General features: G+C 38.3%; 1 protein-coding gene across 3 annotated transcripts in view; it reads left to right on the forward strand.

The window, feature by feature from the left end:
- Nucleotides 1-2,998: 2,998 nt before the first annotated feature.
- Nucleotides 2,999-23,627, forward strand: part of mvb12bb (multivesicular body subunit 12Bb) — a 47,705-nt gene continuing 27,076 nt past the window's right edge. For 2 of the 3 annotated variants that reach the window (XM_008419219.2, XM_017306481.1), the window contains exons 1-6: nt 3,115-3,198; nt 4,724-4,819; nt 15,150-15,245; nt 18,394-18,484; nt 20,600-20,729; nt 20,887-20,997. In XM_008419219.2, coding sequence (XP_008417441.1) covers nt 3,193-3,198; nt 4,724-4,819; nt 15,150-15,245; nt 18,394-18,484; nt 20,600-20,729; nt 20,887-20,997 — 530 coding nt within the window. In that variant the 5' untranslated portion in view covers nt 3,115-3,192. The other variant, XM_017306482.1, reaches the window with a different exon arrangement.

Raw genomic sequence — 23,627 nt, forward strand, 5'->3', positions numbered from 1 at the left:
AACCCAGGCATTGAGTGGGTAAACTGTGCAGTAACTCCACATACAGTGTTTTTCAGTAGGTGTTAGTGTATTAAAAAACATTTTTTGTTGGTCCAATGTAATATTCTTCTAGTATGAGAAACTCAAACTTTACCTGTAAGCCATGGTCTTTTAAAATGAACAGAAAGACACCCTTGAAGTATGTCACTGTCTGTGCTTTTTAAAATAAATGTGGTCGTTAAATTTGATGCACTTTTCTTTGCATTAGTTAAGCCACTCAATCAACAAGACTAAATGCCAAAAGCTCATAAGTGCAAGGCATGAATAAAATTGAAAACCCGCACTTTGATGTCAGAACGTGGATTTTTACACATAAAAGCAGCCCGACCATGTACTCTCAACCATAAGCTTGCTGAATTAGAAAATAAATATAACAGTTCATACGTTTTGAACTCTTACAAATTCAGTGTTTTAGTGAGGAAAACAGATGGGGTGAATGTAAAATTAAATCACATTTGGACAATCCATCATGTTTCAGAGGACTTTTCCAGCCAGGGCGACAATGAGACCCGACCAAACTGACCTTTAATTAGAAAGAAGCATGACATTATGGAGCCTTGCGAGGCTGTATCCTTTGGGGGGCACTAAGGGTAGGCTTCTTAAAGCTGGTTATTATAAGCCATTCAGGAGACACGGGGATTTGGTTTTCTGTGTGTAGACAGGAAAAAAAAAAGTGAGGAGGAGAGGAGGGGGCTGGGGGTTATGTATAAAATGAGACCTGCAGATTTCTACATAGCCCATAATGGGTTCATGTGGGTGACATTGGGACTGTGTAGATTTCCCAAGTTGAGATAGGGATAATATTACTCTTGGGGTAGCAGCACAGAAATTTCCATCTTCAGTCCCTACGCTGGTGTCAGCAAATTACAGATTGCAATAAATGACCTTTAGACATAAAAAAAGAACCTTTCCTTTTTTCTTCTTCTTCTTTCTTCTTTCATCATTTATGTGAGAAGTTATTCAAAAAAAAAAAAAAAAAAGTTGAATTTTGGGTTCCAGTGCTTGTCTGTCCTCTGTTAATTAAAACTCAGAACGAACAGCATTCAGATTGATGTCTCGAACACGATAAGATTGTGCTCGGGCGGGTCAGCGCGAGTTGAAATAAAGCCGAAGTCAAACAAAAGGTGAAAACAGCAATCGCAGCTCTAATGAATCTTTTCAAAATACCAGCCGTAACACCCTGCACCTCCCGCTGGTGGCTCCCCTCCAGAAATCTGCCACGGCCATCATTCATCTTACCCCGCAATCCTCCGCGCGCGAGGCGGCGCCCGTTAAAAACACTGTAAAAGCTGATGATTTTCACAGTTAGCATGTGTTGCTGATGACTCCACTCTCGACGAGCGCTTCGTCGCCTCTTCCATAATTAGACCATTACTTTAGCAGGTGCACCTCTCTCTTCCAAACCAGATTAAGCGTGTGCCTGTGTTGTTGTATTTTATTTATTTATTTCAAATTATGATTCCTTTCAACAGACACCTTTGAATTCTTTTGCTCCCAACTGTGCCAAAAAAATTTCACGCGCCTTTCTCCGCTGTGCGTCAACACCTTGATATGGTAGCATGTGTTGGTAGGATCATGTGCGTGTGAGGGCGGGGGTGATGACGTGGGGTGTAAACGCAGACGAAGGAGTGAGATTATTGAAAATGGAAATCTTTCATCATAGGCTTTTCTCTGCTCCAATCATTTGCCACAGAAAGCAGCATCAGCGACGATAAGCAGCGCTGAGCTGCTGCGTGTGATCGGAGGTTCGGGGTTTGGCAGCGGGGCGCTATCTTCATAAATATTTTCCTGCCAGTCACTCCTGAATTAGTCTGACTTTGAGCACACTAGTACACCTGCCTTCACGATTCCAGTTTCAGACACCAGAATGTGAAATCAAACAAAAGAAAGGTTCAACGCAATGTGATTTCAATTCATACAGCGAATTCAATTCTTTGTTTTTTTTTTCAAATTACGTGAACAATGCCTCAGTCAGTGTGTCTCAAAATCCAAAATTCAGATCGAGGAATGATGTCACAAGATGAGTGGGTTCCAGTGGGTGAAAACTACTGTTTTTCAAACACTAAAATAAGATTACAAATAGAGATCAAATATTACTACGCGTGGCACTACGTTAATGAGAGAAGAAATAATAAATTATTAGTTACTAATAAAATAGTATGGCTACATATTTCTCTGTTAGGACCTCTATGTGTTAGATGTCAGAATCTAATATGGCTATCTATCTATCTATCTATCTATCTATCTATCTATCTATCTATCTATCTATCTATCTATCTAAAACAAACATGTACTACAAATGTGTATGCCCCCCCCCACCCCACCCATGAGTACAAAAAGTGAAAAAAAAAAAAAAACATTATCAGAAATGTAAAGAAGTTCATCTGTCAGTGTTTAGCCCCAGAAGAAACAATCCACCGACATATGGCGCCATGTAACAGAACAGAGCAGCAAATCTCAGGTTTTAATTAACTGAAAGATGGTGTCATTGGTGTAGTGATGGTAGAAATAATAAACCTGATGATGGGGAAGCATCTGTTGCCTGCTGGTCTTTTAGAGAGCCTACAAAGAGGCTTTTAACTTCTGCGCTCAGGGAGATGCACGACTTAGCTAATAATGTAAGGGCTTATGTAAATACATTGCTCTGTCTTACTTTTATCTGATTACAGCAACGACATGTGATAACTTTTAGAGAGACACACAGCTGTCAGGAGGCCCCGACCCGTGGATGCATCTATGAGAGTCAAAGTGCAAGACAGCCGCAAATGTAGTTACACAACTAATTAGGCTGGATAAGTTATGGCAAAGAAATGAGGCCTCCAAGAAGTTAACAAAGCAAACTGAACCGTTAACTAGTTTTTTTTCTAGGTTTTGGTGAGCAATGCAGGTAAATAGCTAAAGAGACTTTGAACCTGACTTCAGATATTTGTGATGTCACTCTGTGGACTTTCAGGTTAATTATTACCAATATGCGACACCCGGAAGTCTTGAAGCTTCGTAACACGGAGGCAACGTCGAGCTGAAGGGGCAAATACCAGACATTTTCACGTAAAAAAAAGGTAAATATGTAACAGCCAAGATTATATTAGGTGTTTAGCCTCACCTTTGTGTTCCGGTTAGAGTCACAGGTGCACACGGAAATAACCTTCGACTATGGATGTAAGTGGACTTGCTATATCTTTAGCAAACTGAATGAATACTATACTCGCATTAGCTAAATTGCCTGTTCAACACATGTGCATAATTACCATAGCTATATATTATGTGTAATTTATTATTGTATTAAATTTCTATATTATTTTTTAACATGTAGCTAACAGTTACGTTTTTTAACCTTGAGCTGGCAAATCATACAACGCCACAATAAAAGCTAGGGGCATCATTAGGATGGAATCAATAAAAGATAGAAGGGGTGCAAAGTGTGGCCAAAACGTTTCACTAAACCAGATATACTTCTGACAACTATATTTATTAGTGTTATTAATCTATTTACTGGGGTTTCAGTCAAACTATACAGCAAAACCTCCTAGAATTGTTATTATTATTGCACTGTTTTGTCAGTAAACTTTCACAGTTATACTTTTATTATAAGAAGAAAACATCCAAGGTTTTAACTGCCTGAACAAAAACATGAACTTACTGAGATCTAACCTTATGGACAAAAACTGTAGATATGACCAGAATGAAAATGTTATTCAAATATTTACACTATCAGCCTTGTCAAATAACAACACATTGTAATGTTTTTTTTGTATTATTAATATGGAGGGTTTCTAATCCCCTACAATAGACCTAATAGTTATCTTGCTAAAAGCTCCACTTTACACATATGGCAATTTTATTGACACTTCTATAATATGAGGAGAGGGGATTAAGTTTCTTTTTTATTTAGTATAATTTAACTGGGCTTTTTTTTTTAGTCCTTGAGCACTGATTTGGGTTGGGGGAGAAAAAAATAACTAATTTGAACAAATTAATGTTATAAAGATATCTTTCACCCCATTGGCTAAATGGCCATTCGGTTTCATTTGAATAAGTACAGCTATCTAACATTTGTTAACGAGACAGCATGTTTCTGGAGCAAATCCTCTAATTTGATCAGCTTAATTGCAATGGATTTTGTAAATATAAAGATTGAATGCTGCAACTTTGTCAGTTACTGCAAGAACGCTTTAGACCTAATCTAATAAAACTGCATAAGAGAACCTTTGCAAAGCCACTTACCCAGTAAAAAGGCTTGCATATCCATTAGGCAAAAATTCCCTTAGACAGAAATAGATAGCAATTGATCGGGACTTCCTTGAAAATATGTGATTGCTCCCCCCTAATCTGCGATTTGGTGAAGTCAGACGGTGGTCTCCGAATGCTGTTTTGTCACTGGTCTCACTTGTCATTTGATCCCGGATTAGGCGGCCGCTTTTTCTTCTAGAGCCTAATAGGCCTCATCAAGAAGTCAATAATGTAGCCATTTAGATGAAGAAACCCCCCCGTTCCTCCTGCAGGTCAGCATTATAAAGGATGTAATTGCCATTTTCTTTCACCTTTTGTACATTTGGTTTTGCATTTATTGCTAAATTTACAAGTTTTCCTTATCAATGAATGTGATTTAAAAAAAATGTTCCTGTGCCAGAAAAACAAAAACAGTGTTATACTGCATTTTGATGCTCCTTTGCTTTTCTAACAGATCTCCAACATGTCTGAAGAGAGCAACAAGCTGGGCCCCATCTCTGCTGTCGGAATAGTTAGCTCACTCACCAAAATCCCTGACGGTTACTATGCTGTGAGTAGAGATGCTATAAGATGATCCTAAAAAACTGGATAAGGAACAGGGATAATAACTGTCCATCACCGGCTAATAGAAATATGTCAGCATTTCTTTACTCTTATTTCATAAAAAGTTGTATTTGCATAGTGTGACGATTTAGGCAACTTGCCTCAAAAAAATGTCCAGGCCCCTAAATTTCTTGTATTCTCTTAAATTGTAACCACAAACTTTATTGCATTTTATTAGGATAGTGATAGACCAGCACAAAGTAGCACATAATGATGAAATTGAAGAAAAACGATACAGGGTTTCCTATATTTATGATAAAATAAAAATCTAAAAAGGTGTCCTTTTAATCAATTCCCTTTATTAAAATCCAGTGCAACCAGTTTAGTACAGAAAACACCTGAACAGAGTTTACCTGTATGTAATGTGAGCTCTTATGTAAGCTGTTCTGTGAAGACCCGAGAGATTTGTTACAAAACATCACTGGATATTAAAAATCCTTAAAACTCTGAAAGGTGCAGACTGGATACATCAAGGATAACGTGGAGAAATCCTCTTCACACCGTGATCACTTATTTACACACAAAAACTTACACTGATGGCAGGAGCGTCGCCATGCAAAGTGATCCGCTGCCATCTGGAGCATCTTGAGGGTCCATGTCTTGCCCAAGGACACATGGACAGGTGGACAAGCTCGGAACACTAAAGCTTGCTGTAGATAACCTGTTCTCGTACCTCAGCCAAATCTGCTGTCAGCTGGCTGCCTTTAGCTGACAATACTCTTCTTATGCCGTACTACTTGCATTTTAACTTTATAAAATTTAACATTTAGCTTAAATGTCCTACTGTGCATTCTTCTTTTTAAATTAAATTATGAGAAAAAAGTAAACGAGACTAGTTTAGCTGTTTAATTCTGTTTTTTTTTTCTCTACACGATCAAAGAGTCCAAATTGCAAGTTAGTGACAAGTAAGACATGGATGTTTGTTAGTGTTCGTCTCTGTATTAAATGTGACAGCTGCCATGTGTGAACCCTGAGGCAAGATGTTTGCTCTTCCAACTTAAAAACGACAATGTTTCAATTCATTAGAGATATTATCACAGTAGTTGTCATTAGTCTTGTTCCACGTGCCTTATGGGAATTTCCCTTTTAGAGATTTACAGAAATGTTAAAGAAAAGAGTATAATCAAGTCAGGAAAGAAACAGTTTTGTTGTTAAATGCTCTAAGCAAATATCAAATTGCAAAAAAAACAAAAAAAACAACTACAAATGTAACATCAGCAAATACATTAATATAAAAAAATCAGTACTTTCAAAGAATACAAAGAGACAAAGTGGCAAAAAGAAAGAGAACCCTTTAATTTATTTTTTCAAAGGAAGTCTGTTTCTCATTTCCCCTAAAAATCTACATGCTATCATATCACTTGTGTTTTGTGTTGTTTTTAAGTGTGATCTCCTTTCAGTAATTTGACTTGTGTTTTATCTGATCCTGAGGCTACAACTATGAAATACAGACATCGTTAGAAGGTCATTGACAATGAAGGAGTTGCAGAGAGTAACTTGGTCAAGGCTACCAGAGTTGAAAAGTGGAATTCCTTCCAAAATTCATAAAAATCATGACATCTGTGCTGTCCATGAACCTCTAATGTTTATTAAAGGCTCTGCTGAACTTTGTGAAATCCATTGGGGATTTTATCTGATTATTCAAGTTTGCCAGCACATCAAGCTCACAATTTTACACTGCAATGCCTTATTGTCAAGCTCTCTACAACAACGTCATGGTTCTGAACTGTCCCCAAACAATGGTAAATACAAACACCTTCTGTGTTTTTTCACTAATAAATGGCGACTATCTTCAAGAGGATTTTCCAGAATCTTTCATTCGTATGTTTTTGACGAAGATGTTGGGGGACGTTTTGTTTTTCTTGGTGAAAGACAAAACTGATGCAGAAGAAATTTAGAAAAAATAGTTTCTTCAGCATCATTTGCTGGATTGTGAATGAACCCTTTTTACACATTTTTTGTAATAAAGTTGTAATTTTATGTCACACTACCTTGTTTCAGGACTGAGTTTGACTTAGTTACTGTGCAGCTGGTGTATTTTATCCACAATTTACGTTTCCTCTTAAAACAAAAGAAACTGATTATAAACTGCAATTTTAAAAAAAAATGTTTCACTACATTGCAAGCGTGCAAACGGCATAATGCACAGTCAGAATGTTAGCAGCTTTCTTCGAGGTTGTTGACTTGTTGGATGACTTATTCATAGAGTTTTGCTTTGATGGTTCTGAGAATCCCGTTTATGTGTCGCCATCACTACTCCACAGGTAAATTGTTAATGATATTTGGCCCAGTCTTATAATATTTCAATTTGTCCTCTATTTGTTTTAAACATGCAACAGTCTCACAATAACAAAAGCGGGTCCTGATGTGAAGCACTGAAGTTCAACCTGGTTCAGAACTTTTTTGTTGTTGTTGTAGATCAAGTTGGCGCAGGTTGAAAAGAGAGGAGCATGTGAAAGTTAAACAAAGCTCCAAACAAGCTCAGGGGCAGATCTCTCTTCCTCCTTCTCTCTCTTCCTATTCCGACCCCTTTTGTTTTTCACCCCATGCCCGCAGTCCCTCCTTCTCCCAGTTCTTATCTCTTCCTGCTCCACCCTACACACCCAGCTTGCTGGAATCTCTGGCAGATGATGGTGGGTGGAATAAGAATGAAGCCACAGGCAGGAAGACTGCATGCACATCACAGGATAGTGACAAACGGAAAGAAACCCCATCAGACTTCCCCCCTGTTTGCAGCGCCGTAGAGCATTAATACATTTTGGCTGATGTGCAAATATCGTTCTGGGGGTGGGGGGCACAGTACAGGAAGAGTTTACAATCTAAAAGTAAATCCACATTCTGCTGACTTGAGAAGAAGATGGTGGGAGTGTAGATCTGTAAGTGATGGATGATCGCACATCCACAAAAACAAAGCCAATTCTCAAACTGAAAGCAACACAATTTTCTACAAATATCACCAAGATAATTTACTGAACAATATGAAGCTGTTAATCTACTGTACACATATTCAATCAAATAAGTATTTTTGTTAGAGATGAGTTAGGAGTTGGGTAAGTTATTGAATACTTGAGATCAGTCAATTTAGGAGATTTTCTTAATAACATTTCACTCTGACATTAGAATTTGGTAAATACAACAGTTTTTAATGTCCCTGCAAAAGTAGCATCAAACTACATTTACTCTACTGGGATTGTATGGCACTCTGTAGCTCTGGTCGTGCTTTATGGTCATATTTCTACAAGAAAATGTACCTCTCTCCAAGTTTCATGTCTTTCATCAAATTTTAAATTTTGTCCCAATCGTGTCCTGTGTTTAACGCCATCCATCCTGTTGAAGATCAGCATTCCCACAGTATGGTACTACCTCTATTGTGTTTCATAGTGAAAATTAGTTATCTCAAGTAACGTGTAGCAAACCAGATTACACCTTGCTTCCATCATTACCGGATTTGTCGGTTTCGTGAGCACTTGTTGTCATGTCAACTGATTATTGTTTCACCTGAGCTATGGTTCTCTGCAGCTCCTTCAGAGTTATTATAAACCTCTGAGGTGCTTTTTTGATCAATGCTATCCCTGCAGTGAGTGTCAGTTTAGGTTGATGAAGGACGACCATGTTTCTCTGAGTTTGCAGCCCTAAAGCTTCTCTTTTCAGATGATGAACTGAACAGCTGTTCAAAGTTGGGAATATTCTTTTATGTTCTAAACCTGCTTTAAACTCCTGTTCAACTTTATTCTTCACCCATCTGCTGTGTTCATTGGTCTTCACGATGCTGTTGGTTTAATGGTCTCCAGTAAACCTCTGAAGCCTTCGCAGAACAGCTGGATCTATAGGAAGTTAAATTAAGTAACTCTGTTTACTAATTAGGGGATGTAAGAAGGCAGCCGGTTACTCTGCATATTAGAGTCAAAGGGCTTGAATGCAAATGCACACTATACTCTTTTCAGATTTTTATTTCTGCAAAAAAAATACATAATTTTCCTTCTGAAATTATTTATTATTTTGTGGTGGTCTATCCCATAAGATCATTTTATTTCTTATCTAAAGTACCATCAAAAGCAGTGAAGAAAAAAAAAATTGACAGCAGATATTTAACCAAACTTTAAGTTCTTTATTATGAAAGCCCATACATTTAATAATTTATAGGCAGCATTGTGTCTTTTTTTGTTTTGTTTAAGCCCAACACTATGTTTCTATCTTTCAGAGCTAATTTGAATATTTACGTAGCCAAACAGAACATTTTACCTCTTGTTCTAATGCAACTGGAATTTTTAGGAGAAATAAAAATATGTAATAACACTCCTTAAAATTAAATCTGACATACATTCTATAACTGAATGGGTATTTCAGTAGTTTTGTTGTAGATTAAGTCTGTAAAAATATACCTTGAGAAGAGTAGGTGTGACCAAGGACAAGCATTGAGTATTCTTCAGTTTTCATGTATTTACTTGATTTATATATGTAAGACAATATGTGTTAGCTCTTGCTTTTATCAACGCTACAGATTAGATTTCAAAACATTATCCCACTTTTGGGAGTTTTCCAAAGTTGAATAGAGAATATTTTGAGACAAATTTTTGTGTGAATGCTGAAACTATAAGCTCTTGATCAGGAAACACAAATAACAGAAATGCCACCTATTTTCTTTATTTTCATAAAGATTGATGGTAATGAAAAATTAAGCTAGAACAGCAGCCCTACTTTGGAAAGCATTGACACTCTTATATGCATATTTATGGATCAGTAAATGTTGGATTCTTTATACACAAACCTCTATGCACTTGTTTCTCCTCAAGAACCTGTTTTGATGTAACTTTCTAGTATATTACGTCTTTAAAACATCTTTTAAGCAATGCTACACGGTCTTTAATCTGCTGATTTGAGAGACGAACAAAAATATCATCTTTACATATTGGCTCACTTATCCAACGTTAAAAAGTGGAGATGTCAGGATATTAAGCTGTATATATATATATATATATATATATATTTTTTTTAATTCTAAAAATCTTCACAATCCCCCCTAATACTGACTGCTCCATGCACTTTGAGCACATTTTACATAGCAGATCAAAGGGCAGATTACCTCTTTTGCTCTCTGATATGGGGCTCTTACATCTCTGAACTTGAGCAGGTTGATCCAACGCAAGGGAGCACGGGCCCAGATCAAACACCGTTTCACAGGGATCAGGAGTTTTGCTGGAGCACCAGCCACCACCCGACATCAAACACCGCAAGCAGACTCTCACACGTTCGCACTCTGTGCAGGAGTCACAATCAGGAAGTGCCAGCAAACTCTTACCCCCATTTTCAACTCAACTAGTTGCTAGTTTGTTTAAACTCTCTACGCACAAGCTAAGTGCCACACACTATGGAGAATCATACAAACCTCAACAATGGTATTTTAGGCTGATTTTTATTATTATTTAGATTTTGTCATAGAAACCTTAGATTGTTAATACCCTCTTCAAAAGCGTTCTAGTGCCCTTTGAAGTAAATTCTTTATTTTAGTCTTCACTGAGAGAATATAATTGTTTTCCTTTAATATTGCATGTTTCATAGTATATGACCAAATATGATCCCTATGTGTTGTTAAATTTAACTTTTAGGGGTTGGAACATTGAAAAAAAAAAAAAAAATTATGAACGATCCATTATTTTTTATATCAGCAGAGACTGGTTGGTTTCTCAAAGTAATTACAGTTATGCAGTTGCTTTTCCCACGAAAACGTCTCTTTCACTTTTGTTGAATTTGGAATGAAATGCTATAACCACTACAGTCTTAAATAAGATTGTGCTGCAAATAATAATAGCGGGTAAAGTGGAGTTTGAACCCTGCTAATTAAGGTTTGGACCCAATTGAAAGAGAAAAAAACCTAATTGGGTCATAAAGCATTTATATACTCTATGTTATGAGACTTCATGCATTTACATGAGGTGTGACGGCATCTTGTATTAGAAATTTCAATCCGCTTAAACTGTACCAACTCGGAACCTGGAGTTCCTTTAAACAATCAAACAATGGGGAAAAAATGAAGCCCCTTAATGATGTAACACATTCACCTAATACAAAGTAATCGGCTAACTTTAGCTGAATTCACTTTTTTTTTCTCTTCAGTTTTTTTTTTTTTTGTGCTACAGCCTTATTGGTTTAGCAGCTGAGTAGGTTTTGAACAGAGTTTCCTCTCTATAAAAGGTCAAAGAAGAACTCATTCCTGGTCCAAATTGGATCCAAAGCTTGTTTCTTAAAAAAATCCTATTTCATCTTTAACAGTGAACTCAAGTTTTAGTGTGAGTCTGCTTGGTTTTTCTTCTTTTTTTCTTTTGTCAGAGTCTATTTCTATTGCTTGCTTCTTTTCTATAGAAAAAAATGAAGGCATTAATATTCACTGGATTTGTACCACTGTTATTATCTTACTAATTACATTATTTATTTAACACCTCCACTAGTGTTATTAGGATAAGTGAAATTTTAGTGAAGTATTAAAGAACATATCTTACCCCCATTTAAGTATTATAAAAGAAATGACAAATTAAATTGATTAGACCACACAGAGCTCCTCTAAAAGTTAATTGTGCTTATTACATGTCTCCCATTGTATGATGAGATTCTCTTTTTCTGGATATTTTTGCTGCAGAATAGTTTTCAGGTGAATAATGTTTGGATTTTGTTCAATGGAACATTGAGCAGTATATGATTATCTTTCCTCTATTTTGTACGTCTAAAATAAGCCCAAACATCAACATTTCTGGAAACATATTCGACCTGTAGTTTAGCTATGCACACGCCTGTATTTATAGATTTCCTTTCACAAAGAAATGCGAAGTCCCATGAATGTCGAGGGACAGACCACGCCCCGATTCCAGCAAACAAGATCCGGTCCAGCAGTTCAAACATTTTTCTTTGTGGTCAGACGTCATCGACAAACATAAATCTGATGTCATTTGCTGGCTAAAATGCTGACGACAGGCTCTACTCATGGGTTTTCTGCTATGAAGTATGGTCAAATATCTGCTGATCCAAAGGCTTCTGTGGTGTTTGCTGTGTTCTTGCTTCTGTCTGAATTGCTAGCAAGGGACTGCGTGAATCTTAGAGGCAGCCAGCTACATTTGCATTTTAACTTGCATCAGTTGTTGTTATTTTCAATGGTAATTAAGTTTGACGATGCTCTGATCAGGATGTTTGATACCAAGTCTGACAAATAGATAAAATACGGCATGTATATGCAATAAATTCACACTATGTTTCATGAAGGTTGCATGCCGCTTAACTCACTCATAATGTTCAAAACTACAGTAATTTTAACTTTGGATAGTTTCATAATTATTGACATGTGGAAGTACAACAACCAACAAACCTTTGGTCATGCTAATGATGTTTAAAGGTGGAGCAGTTTACTGAGCTGCATGTTTTTGAACGATATGATAATTCGGCTCATGGTGCAGTTCTTGTTAATCATGTGTAAACAAAACTGACAGAAAGTAACATATTTTCATAATGTTTCAAACTATGTTGACTAGATTTTCACCTTTTGTCTGTACTTCTTGCCGTATGGCGTATCACCAATGCTGGAACTCAGTCACGTTCGTGCTATTGACAGTCAGACTGTGGTAACTCTTATGAGTTTTTTTTTGTTTTTTTTAAAGCAACTAGTTGCAATTGTAGCAGATTCTTCCGGTGAGTTTGCAGACCTTTGGATGAAATCATACATTGTTCTTCCCTAAACTGTAGTCAGACAGGAGATGTGTATCCTTCCACATCCAGACTACAATTGAGTGAAGGCCCTGTTGGGTATTTGTTGTTCATGTGCAGCATTCGGACAAAACTTTAAAAACACAGAAAAATTTAATAAATATAATGATAAAAGAACCAGAAGAAGAAAAAAAATCAAACTACTTTCTGTCTTTAATGTAACTTTTTGTCAAGTCTAGACAAAGGAGGAAAGTATAAAAAAACAAGAATCAACAGAAGAAAGTTGTTAACATATTCATGATGTGTATTTTGCTCTTTTTTCTGCTCACACATTATTCCTTTCTCCTGCAATGACCATAGCAATTACACACACAGCCAATTATGCAGATTAAGGGATACAAATTCAGCAACTTCTGCAACTTTAGGACAGCCGATACTAATTGTTAGCGAGGAGTTGACAACACTGCACAGCCCAGAGAGCAGGCCACATAACACAGAAACTCCATAAGAGATCACACAAGTAAAGAGTGAAATCTCCATCTCCTGCCGTGCAATGTACATTAATATTTTTCTTAAGAGGAGAGTAATCTCAAAACTTTCAATTTAGATATTTGGATGAGCTGACCCTCCCTCCAGCAATCACTGTATGTAATATATGAATCAATGTAATCTAAAAAAATAATAGCTTCCCAAAGGTGTATATAGGAAACAGTTGAAGTTTGAGAGATTAAAAGATTGCACATCTTCAGTTGTGTCATTCCTATTTTCAGTTCAAAGACAGGATGTAAAGCATTTCCATGTTGTCAACTTCTACTTTGAAGGGATTGCTTGATTTGCTCTACCTGTCCCGTTTCTTTTTCACCTGGTTTCACTCTCCGGGGATTTTTTTATTTCAAGCCTTTATCTTTGAATTCACAGCCATGCCTTTTAGTGCTTCGCAGCCCTTCGCCGGCATTGTCTGTCTCCAGAGATGCTTCATACAGTAGCAATATTAATCATCCCCTCAAGACATGTTTCACAGGTGGGCTCTCAGATCACTGCAAGTGGCAGGTGATTCTGTCTTTGCATTTTAAATCAAATGATATGACATATTTCAATATCACAGCGATGAGGTCTCTTATCACACATGTGACATTCCTCTCATTGAAGTCTGTTTAATGATCAAGCTGTACAGAAGTAAATGTAAGGGTGTTAGAAAAGGGCCAATGTGACTTTTTTCATGTTTTTTTTCCCTGTATGTTTCTGTGGCTGTGGCTCAGCGGTTGGTGTTTCACATTCAAGCTGCGTCGCATCCCTGCTGCCGGCGTGAAGCCTGAGGTGCCTCCTCAGAGGACCGTGCCCTCGTTACTCCTCAGCTTGACTTTGGGTTTCACAAAGCGAGCCCTTTGTTTACGCTGACAGGATGTGCTGGCCACTGACCTGGAAAAAGTGGCCAAGACGGGCTGTCTTGTAAGGAAGAGGGAGGCTGGTGATGTATGGGCTCCTTCTGGGACCTTTCGTGGTACCGCCGTTGGGAGACACCCAACGATCCCTCTCCCCTTGCTCGTCGTCTCCTCGTCCTCTCCCCAGTCCCTCTATCCGTCTCCGTTTCCGACTCCGGTTCGCGCTCTCAACCCATCTAGTCAGCAGCGGTTTTGGATGAGTCTCCCCACACCATGTTTTCCCCCCTGCCTATAGCCACTGGGGTCATTCATCATTATTGTCAAGGGGGTAATGTGTGTGGGTGGGTGCAGAGATCTATGACTTCTTCATTTGAATGAACCTCATTAGATTGACTCTTCTTTGTAAAGGATCCCTTTAGAAAATAACTCTGGCAGTTATTTAGGTGATTCTCACATGATAGCCAATGGAACATGACGTTTCAGCCAAGCATGTTTGCTCGAACGATTGAAGAGTCTCTGTGATGCAGTCTGCAGCTTTTTTTTTTTTTTTTCACTATTTTGCCCAAGCATGCCTACATTTACATAGCAATGGAGTGTAGGACCTTGAGGTTGACTTATGGTGCCCACATATTGTCAGAATGATGCAATCTATTTCCTTAAAGTGACTCTTTTGCTTATTTACAAAAATGAATGTTCTGCTTTGCGGGTTAGGAGTGGATTTAAATGAACTGTAATGTATTCTTCTTTAAAAGTTTTTCTTTAAATTACAAAAAGATACAGATGTTGCAGGTGCAGTATTTTCAGTTTACCTGTTTCTTGCTTATTGTGACTATTCTATGTTTGCTTTATGCAGGAAAAGAAATTGGTCCAAATGTAATCCCAGCTTCATCAGTGAAGCACATAGAAGTTTGGTTTCCTTATTAGAGCAGATTCTTGTCAGGGCATCTTTAATCAGCCTGCTCCCAAGGGATGATATTTTTAGCCACCTTTTTTGGAGGCTAAGACTTTACCCACGCAGAGCACTAATGAGATGGAGCACAAGTGTAGGCAAGCGTTAATTAAGGCTAGTATGCAAAGGAAGAAGGCAAAAGCAGCACGCCCATGGCATACATACATTAACTTTATCCCACCTCCTTCATGCATTTTTTTTCTCTCCCTCTCTCTCTCTCTCCTTGTTTTTTTTTCCCTCCTGTTTTCTCCACATAGGTTACACAAACAACAGATGGCTCCGACGCCGACCTGTGGAAGGACGGCTTATTCAAATCCAAGGTCACTCGCTACCTTTGCTTCTCCAGGAAAACTGTAAGCGTGCAAACTTCTCTCCTTCCTCATCCAGAAGAGCTTCTCAGTTTGCCGGCGGTTATTAGTGCACCTCGCCGCTAGTGGAATATCTTAATGCACTTTGCACTTTGATCAGTGAAAGTCCCACTTAAAAAAAAAAAAAAAAAGGGGGCCCGCGTTGGCAGCACATTTTTGAAGTTTTTACATATAATGGATTTGCATGCATATTTGAAATGAATATTACCGCAGAGATATTTTTTTCCTGTTTTATGCCCTCCCGAGGATATTATTTATGTTTATTCATGAAATAACAATGAGCTGCATTTTAACTATTCCAATTTATTCAATCAACACTATCCCTGTGGAGAAAATTGTTACCAGCAGACTATGATTTTTGAAAGATACACATACCATCAGTGTTCAAAGTGATAGGAGTGTGTTTTCAAGAAGTGAGTAAAGCTTAAAATCCTAATCACAGGTTTTATTTAGAAACACAGAAATGGATTGGGATTATAGCGCATTCCATTCCAAATCCAAATGTGAAGAGAAATATCTCCAATTGGTTATCAGTCTGTATGAGGTGAACAAAAACAAAGGGGAACTTTGGCGATTGGGATGGGAATCCATAATGTCAATCTATAAGTATTTCCTCTTCACCTTAAGATGACTCAACACTTTCATGTATTTTGATGTATGAAAACGCAGTCTTTGTGATAAATAGACCTATTTACACAATTGCAAATATTCCTGTATCACGATACCTAAGCCAAGATGCTTCACACAATCCTGTGACTTGAATTGAGTATTCAGAGGTTTTCTAAGAGAACCGCTTGCTGCTCCTTGGTCAAAAAAGATTAACTTTGCTTTCATCAGTGACACATTATATTGTACTGTGTGTCTTCAGGAGTTTCAAAGGAGCCCCTTACTTGTTACAGATCTCTGACTTCCTTTACTTGCCCCAGATGAAGGGTCTGCTGCCTTGGCAACCCAAAATCCTGCTGAATAAAACATACAGCTGCAACCATTACTTGACCTTTTGGTAAAAGACAACTGCTACTTTTTTTTTCATAAATAGCTACTAGATGAGATTTGTTGTCTCTTTTTTTTTTTTGAAGAACCACCATTTTATTTCTGTTTAAAATGAAGAAAACACAAAAAGAGAATTAACACAGTTTCTTTTGTGGAATGTTTATTTGTGGAAAATTGTGTGTAAAAAAAAAGGAGTAGTTTTAAACACAACGACAACAAAATTAGAAATGAAAATATTACTTGTAACTTTAGATGTCTCTCTGTTTTGGAAACAATAATTCCATTGAAAAGCTGAAAAAACAAACAATCACTTGAGTCATTACCATTTTTGTTGTTCTTCTGTGTTTTGAAATAGAGGCTTCCATTTTAAATCATTTGACATTTAAAAAAATACATTAAATTTAATTTAATGAGCAGCCTAAACTTTTCTTTTCTTCTGATAAAAAAAATCTGGGACCACCCATTTCACTTAGAGGAATTGAATTTTAACCAATATATTCAAACACTACTGTCATGCTGATAACATCACTGGTCGAGCTCCACGCTGCTATTACTCTGAACATGTTGCTTTCAATTAACAATTCTGCAACACTGAATCAGCAGCACACATGTCATGGCCTGTATGGTCTGTTGGTTTTCTGTTACTCCTCTACACCAACAAGTTAGCTGCCATATAGACATATAACTTCAATCAAGTTAGACTGCTATTGTTTTGAACACAACTCTATAACTTATAAATGTGAATATTCTTTCTTTTGGAGGGGGGTAAAGGGGCAGGACTGTACTGCAAAAAGCAATTTCAGTGTAGTTAAGGCCATATATAGAATTCCCAATTTGAGCAGCCATGACTCCTCTGTGTCTAAAATGATCTTTACATTACATTTCCACATAATGCGGTTGGGTCATTTTTGGACCCTTCGCTTGCCTGCAGTCAAGAGTTGATGTGTTTCTGCTTGGCTGTCAGCTGCTCTGTGGCCATAAATACACCTGCTTACAGCGCCAGAGCCACCAGCCTGTCCAACCCCAGCTCATGCTATTGGCTGTCTATTAATTAAGTTTCCCTGGCTTGCAGGTGGATAATGCAGACAGCATTGTAAACAAAACCTGAATTTTTTTTGTTATTACTTTGCATCAGCTCAATTTTAGGACTTAATCAAGTCATATTTTTTCTGTATGTCCTCTAAAAAGCCAGGCAACTTGGCAGGCTGAGCTCAATTTGGCCCCCAGTTTAGTATATAGCATGCAAATGGCCTTTCCCTAGTTCCTGCGTATTATCTTAAAATGTCCGTCCACATTGTTTTAAAGGCTTTGACGCAAATAAAACATGACAGAACCATCAACAAAGGCTATTTTGTCTGCCAGTCATTGGAACTCCCACTGTAATTGTCTATGACAAAAACAGATTCTGTAAAATTAGCCCCTGCATTATTTGGAGGGGGAGGTAAATAGTTTGTGATTTATCATACTCTAGGTTGAAGGTAGATAGCCTTCTTTTGTCAGGTTGTGATGGGGAAAAAAAAATCTCCTGGAAAAAAAGGGGAGAAAACAATAAAAAAAAGAAGCTTCATGCATTATAATAACATTCATCCATATTCCTCCTTACGTCAGTGTAAAAACTATGAATAAAAAATGCCTCTAATGGTAATGACAGTCGAGGAGCTGCGAGAGTGTAATCCAGGCATTTTGGACGCATCAAGTCACGCCTGGCTCGCCCCACTCCTTGCTGCCGCTGTGTATTATTGCAATTTATTATGGCAAAAAATGAAAATGTAATGGGAGGCAGGGAAGAGTCATGCTTGAAAATGTCAACTACGCAGCCCCCCTGATTATTTTTAACTAGTTCAATTCTGTTGATCAGAGAGCCCGCTCTGTCTCCCATCATTGCACAACTTCTATCCTTGAATGGTTGAAAATGATTGGAAGTTCATAGATGCTCCTCTCAGACCAAGAATACGTTTCTACGGCGCAATTATTAGGCATGTTGCAAACCGTTCTCTTTAGGGATTCTAGGAGCTTTTAGTATATTATTAATTTATTTACCTTTTCTTCTCACTGCTTAATCTATGTCTTATTTTGAAAATTAATTTGCATAACTGCACGTTTTTTTCCGTTTTCTTTATCGCCCTTTCTTCGGTTTTAGGAGCCTGAAGTTGTTGTGGATATGAAGCTGATTGACATCAAGGACCCGTTGCCAGAGTCCTTCACACTTGTGCAAGAAACATTAGACAAAAGTAAATAAACAGTAAGCAGTCAATACTAACCACAGGCATCCTCCTTCTCCTGTTTTTTTTTTTTTTTCTTCCACTCTCTCCGACCAGCTTTTGCGGGGGGTCCTCAGGGGCAACTTTGCTTGAGATAGTAAATGTTTTATGGGTGCAGGTTAGCTTAATTTATGGCAGACTGTGGGAATAAAATAAACATTTTGCCCCGGAGGTACAAGAGAGGAGAATCATGAGTCATTGTTTATCTCAGCTGGAGCCGGGCTTTTCTTTATGAGGGGCTTATTTATTTATGTATTTATTTGGGGAGAGGACCAGTAGATGGGGGGGTTATCTAATATTAATGAAATGCATTCCCCAATGCTTTAGTGGGTTTTGAGTGCTACGTATCCCCCCCCCCCCTTCTACCCTCTCCCACCTCATCCATGCCTTGAAAATGTAATAATATTTTGGTGTGGGGAGTGAGGACAGCTTGTTTATTATTTTTATTATCATTGCATTTACACAGCACTTCCTTGTGTTGCTGAGGAAATAAATGAGCAAGGCACAAATGCAATATAGAAAAGCATGGTAATGCCTTTTTTTTTTCCTTTTTTTGCCAGAATGAGGAAAAGAGATTATGTTTTCTTTGGCTGTGTTGTAATTTAATGTTTTATTACTTTGCGCGAATCCATGTTTAATGTATACATGTGGCATTATGTATGAATCCCTATCCAGAATATCGAGTTTAAATCCCTGTCGTGCATTAAACCTGATGGAGAATTCACTTGCGTCCGTCATTTTACCTGGAGAAATGATAAAAATTATAATAATGCACGCATATTTTGTGCCTTTCCAGTGTCCAGTCAATTCCCTCAGAGCACAGTAAGTCAGCCAGAAACATAGATAAGACAATTTCCTTTTCTTGGGTTATGCATAACTAGGACTTTTATAAATATGCAGAGTCTTGCAAAGGTATTAATTTAAAAAAATATATTTCACTACTTGCTACAACCACAAACCTCTACATGTGTCGTTGGGGTTTAAGTTGTGCATAACTGAGAACCAGAAGTTAATAGAGTTCAGCTGTGTGTAAAATCCAGCTGCCCCATGAAGACCTTAAGCAATAAATACTTTTATTTTTAGAAAACATTAGTAGACTCACAGCATTCTGTTATAAAACAATATCCCAAGCTTTGAACATCACATAGAACTTCAAATGTTAATCAATGAATGGATCAAAACAGCTTTAATAAAAATGGATGGATAAGTATGGTACAACTTTAAATGTACAAAACCATTGTTGACTATCTGGTGACAGACCAGGTAAGGAGAGAATTAATCAAAGAAGCATTCAGTCCCTTGGCAACTCACAACTCATCAATTGAAGGGACAAACATTGCTACACTCTACAAATTTGGCCTTTTGGGAGACTGGAAAGAGGAAAGATGTTGCTAAAAGAAAACCAAAAGACACCTTGTAGGGAACATAGCATGTAGCAAAAGAGAGTAAAATAAAACTTTGTGACCATGTAATCTCGAACACACCATCCTCACAATGTGACAGCATAATAGAGTGCTTTAGAGCAAAAACATATTCATGTATTAGAAAGGCCCAGGCTTCAACACAATCAAGAATCCGTAGCTTTAAAACTGACGATCGCCAGACACTTAACACCCAAGATAGGCGATAATTTTATTGTCTAGATGAACAATGCTTTGGAGACATACCCTGAAAGACTTGCAGTTGTAAATTTTGTAGAAAAAGTTGATTTTCGGAGGTATTGACTCAGAGGGGGTTTGAAACAAAAGCACAGTTCACTTTTCAGACGTCTTCTAAAAGCTTTAAAGATCAAAAATCCACACAATTACACAAAGGCACTTTGTGCTGGTCAGTTATATAAAATCCCATTAAATTACATTAAAGTTTATTAGTTAGAATCTGAAAAAATGTGTAAAAGTTGAAAGGTTTGAATACTTTTGCAATGATGGAGAGATATATATTTATTATCTCTCCATCGCTGAAGGTGTCTCTTGGTCTCTTGGAATTTTTCTTTTTTATATATATATCCAAGCTCTGAGGACACAGAAGTGAATATGCACTAGTTCCTTCCTGACACGCTCACATGTACATGACTTTACTCATCAGAGGAAGCTGCCATGAGGAAGAGGAGGCTGTGTGTGAAAATGAGCACTCGTGAGGCTGCCGAGACAGCTGTATGTGACATCCAGATCACCGCCAAATCCAAGTACCAGCTTGTTAACTACACCTGTGTGGGGTGAGCTGATAGTCACTGGAAATGAATGAAATCAGTCACTAAATTTTCTTGGCTTTATATATCCTAAGTTTTTTTTTTTTCTTTATTCTAAGGGTTCTATTATTAAGCTTACTAACTTTACACAAGCTTCTTCTTCTCATATTGATGTTTTTCACAGAGAGATAAACAATATGGGAATATGGTATCGCATGGGAGACGTTCCTCGGAGTCTGTCATCTCAGCAAACCAGGAGCGCTCCAAAAACTGACGCCCTGTACAGCACAATAAGGTACCATCATGCCGTGTTTTCTAACTTGTTGCTCAACTCTCCTCCTGTGCTTCTCCTTCTTTGTTTTTTCTACACTCTCTGTACTCGTGAGCCTTTGTTCCACCTCTCTCTACCATGCGTATGGCAATGAAGACACAAGCAATTGATCACTACTGGGCAATCCGCCTCTGAGGGTCGTGTCTGGACAACAAGGCAGTGAGCGAGGGTGAACCGGAGAGACATTTCTAACTAGACAGGATCCCCTGAAACAACAACAGGAGTTCAACGAGGGCTAAACTCCTGCTATTTATGTGGGTGGGGGGCGTCCCACGAGGCAGAGGAAAGGCCGCTCCTCCGACACGGTGCAGACACAGAGGAGGAAGACGTGGCCCAGAGAGTTAGTGACAGCTGCAGAGGAAAGGGAGGAGAGCTCCTGAAATCTCCGCCATGTGGAGCGCGCAAGCTTGTGGCTTCCTCTGCCTCGGGCCTCGGAGTGAACAGAGTGAACCTTTGTACTGTGTTCAGATCAAACAGCTGAATTATGTATTCCAGTCAAGAGCAGGGGATTTCCACAGCAAATTGTAAATAAACAATTTATAGACTCTTTTCCGCCGCGGTGTGCCGTTTTGGTGAGAGAGGAGCTTTGGCACGGGCCGGCCGAGGTGTTTGCCAAGCTGGAAGCAAAGTGTGCCGCCATCCTGCGCTGAAGCCGCTTACAAAGCAGCACCACGCCGGAAACCGGGAGGCGAACTCAAAACAGAGCTGCTGCTCGCGTTTGGTCGCTGCTGTGGAATAAGAACAATAAACGGACCGTTTTAAAGCGGAAAACCGAAGCTTTTTCGGCGAATCCGCCGTAATTTGGGAGTCGGCTGATCAATAATCTTTCATGTGTCGGAGCTCAGGCCAACGCGCCCCCTTCACGACTTCTTCCTGGTAATCCTAAGCTCTTTTGAAGCCCACTTTCAAGTTGGTGAGGCTCAGAGGTTGGAATAAATTGCACCTCGAAGCGACTCACTCCCATCCCTCCCTCCACCTCCTGATGCCTGCTGAGATCACAGGCTGCCGTTTTTGTATTAACATTAAAATTCATTTCACAGACAGGGAGCCTTCTTTTGAAAGTTTTTCCATCCGTAAAACACTGACACATAAGGACGGGACTGTGGGCGACTCAAACCGTGGCACTCTTTTTGACTATTTATTTCTGTGTAGTTACATACACTTCCGACAGCCATACACACAACCATAAATAGTTATGCTCCTTTAAAGTCACAGATTAGATATCTTGACACAGCGGTTTATAAGCAGTTCCTCATCTCTCACCATTCCCTCAACTCAGCTGTGCCTTTATACATACTCACTGGAGGAAAAGTCTCCACTCCGAGCCTTCTTCAGGCTTTCTGCAGCGACTTTATGGCCTTAGCAGGGCAGCAGCTCTTAAATTTAAGTGCTCTTTACAGTCACTGGAAAAGATGTTTTGAATACAGTCAATAATGTGTAAATTTTTAATGACCCTTATAATTTTGAAGGCGCGCTGATCCCCCTCTTCAAATCTCCCATTGCCTCAGGCATAAGGAGCCTGTTAGTGTTGTGTACAAACATAAAGCACAAATCTTGCTCCCCCCACAACCCTCAGCAATGCGGAGTAGCTGCATCGTGTTGCATCATTATGGGATGCCCAAGGTTGTTTCATCAAGGCAGATGTGTTTCATTGGAACTGTTTCTCTATTGCTGGGGAAGAAGAACGGTAACCAGATGATCAAAATTTTAATCGTCAATAATGTTAATTTTCGGCTTGCCATCGTGATTTATTTTGGAGACGCCTAAAAACTGAAAGGGGAAATATGTCCCACAATCTGTGAGGAAGAACTGTCGCGTCTTTTTGTGGTGGCGAAAGTACTCAAAAAATGTACTTAAGTAAAAGTACAAATACACAGACAAAAATGTACTTAAGTAAAAGTAAAACTACCACATTAACATTTGTACTTAAGAAAAAGTAAAAAAGTACTGGCTTTTAAAAATACTTAAGTATTGAAAGTAAAAATACTTGCTGAATGGATTACCTAATCCCTAATGCAATATCATTAAGTGAACCAATCATATTTAATTTTAATACATTAGAAATGTGCCATTTTAATGAACAATGCCACAGATAAATCATGTTTTTATTGTGTTTACTCTCTGTAACATAGTTTAGATTTAGATATGTGATTCTATGCATCATAATTTCAGGGGTGGAAACATCTTTTCTCCTGTCCTAACAAACATGAACTTCACTTTTTTTACCACTACTGGCATTTATTTTTAAAGAAATCCAGCAAATAGGGGATGGAAAGAAAGTGGGTGGGGGAGGACACCAAGTAGCAGAGATGTAGTCAAGACCACCAACCCAAGACCAAGTCAAGACCAGCACCCCACGCTACGTGACACAAAAAAACGAAGTTTTACCTATCAAAATTGCTTCTCAAATTGATCTGAAAGATCCATATTCCCATAAAAAAACCATTTAGAGCTGAAATAAATGTAATCAGTAAAGATCCGTCCAGAAGAATCGGATCGTTCCTGAATGTCGTATCAATTCAGACTTTGGTCACAGCATTGTCCCATATTTACGACACCTCAATCAACACCTCCACACAGTAATTCAGCGCAAG

Source organism: Poecilia reticulata, linkage group LG9 (assembly GCF_000633615.1).
Source record: "Poecilia reticulata strain Guanapo linkage group LG9, Guppy_female_1.0+MT, whole genome shotgun sequence".
Classification (NCBI taxonomy): domain Eukaryota; kingdom Metazoa; phylum Chordata; class Actinopteri; order Cyprinodontiformes; family Poeciliidae; genus Poecilia; species Poecilia reticulata.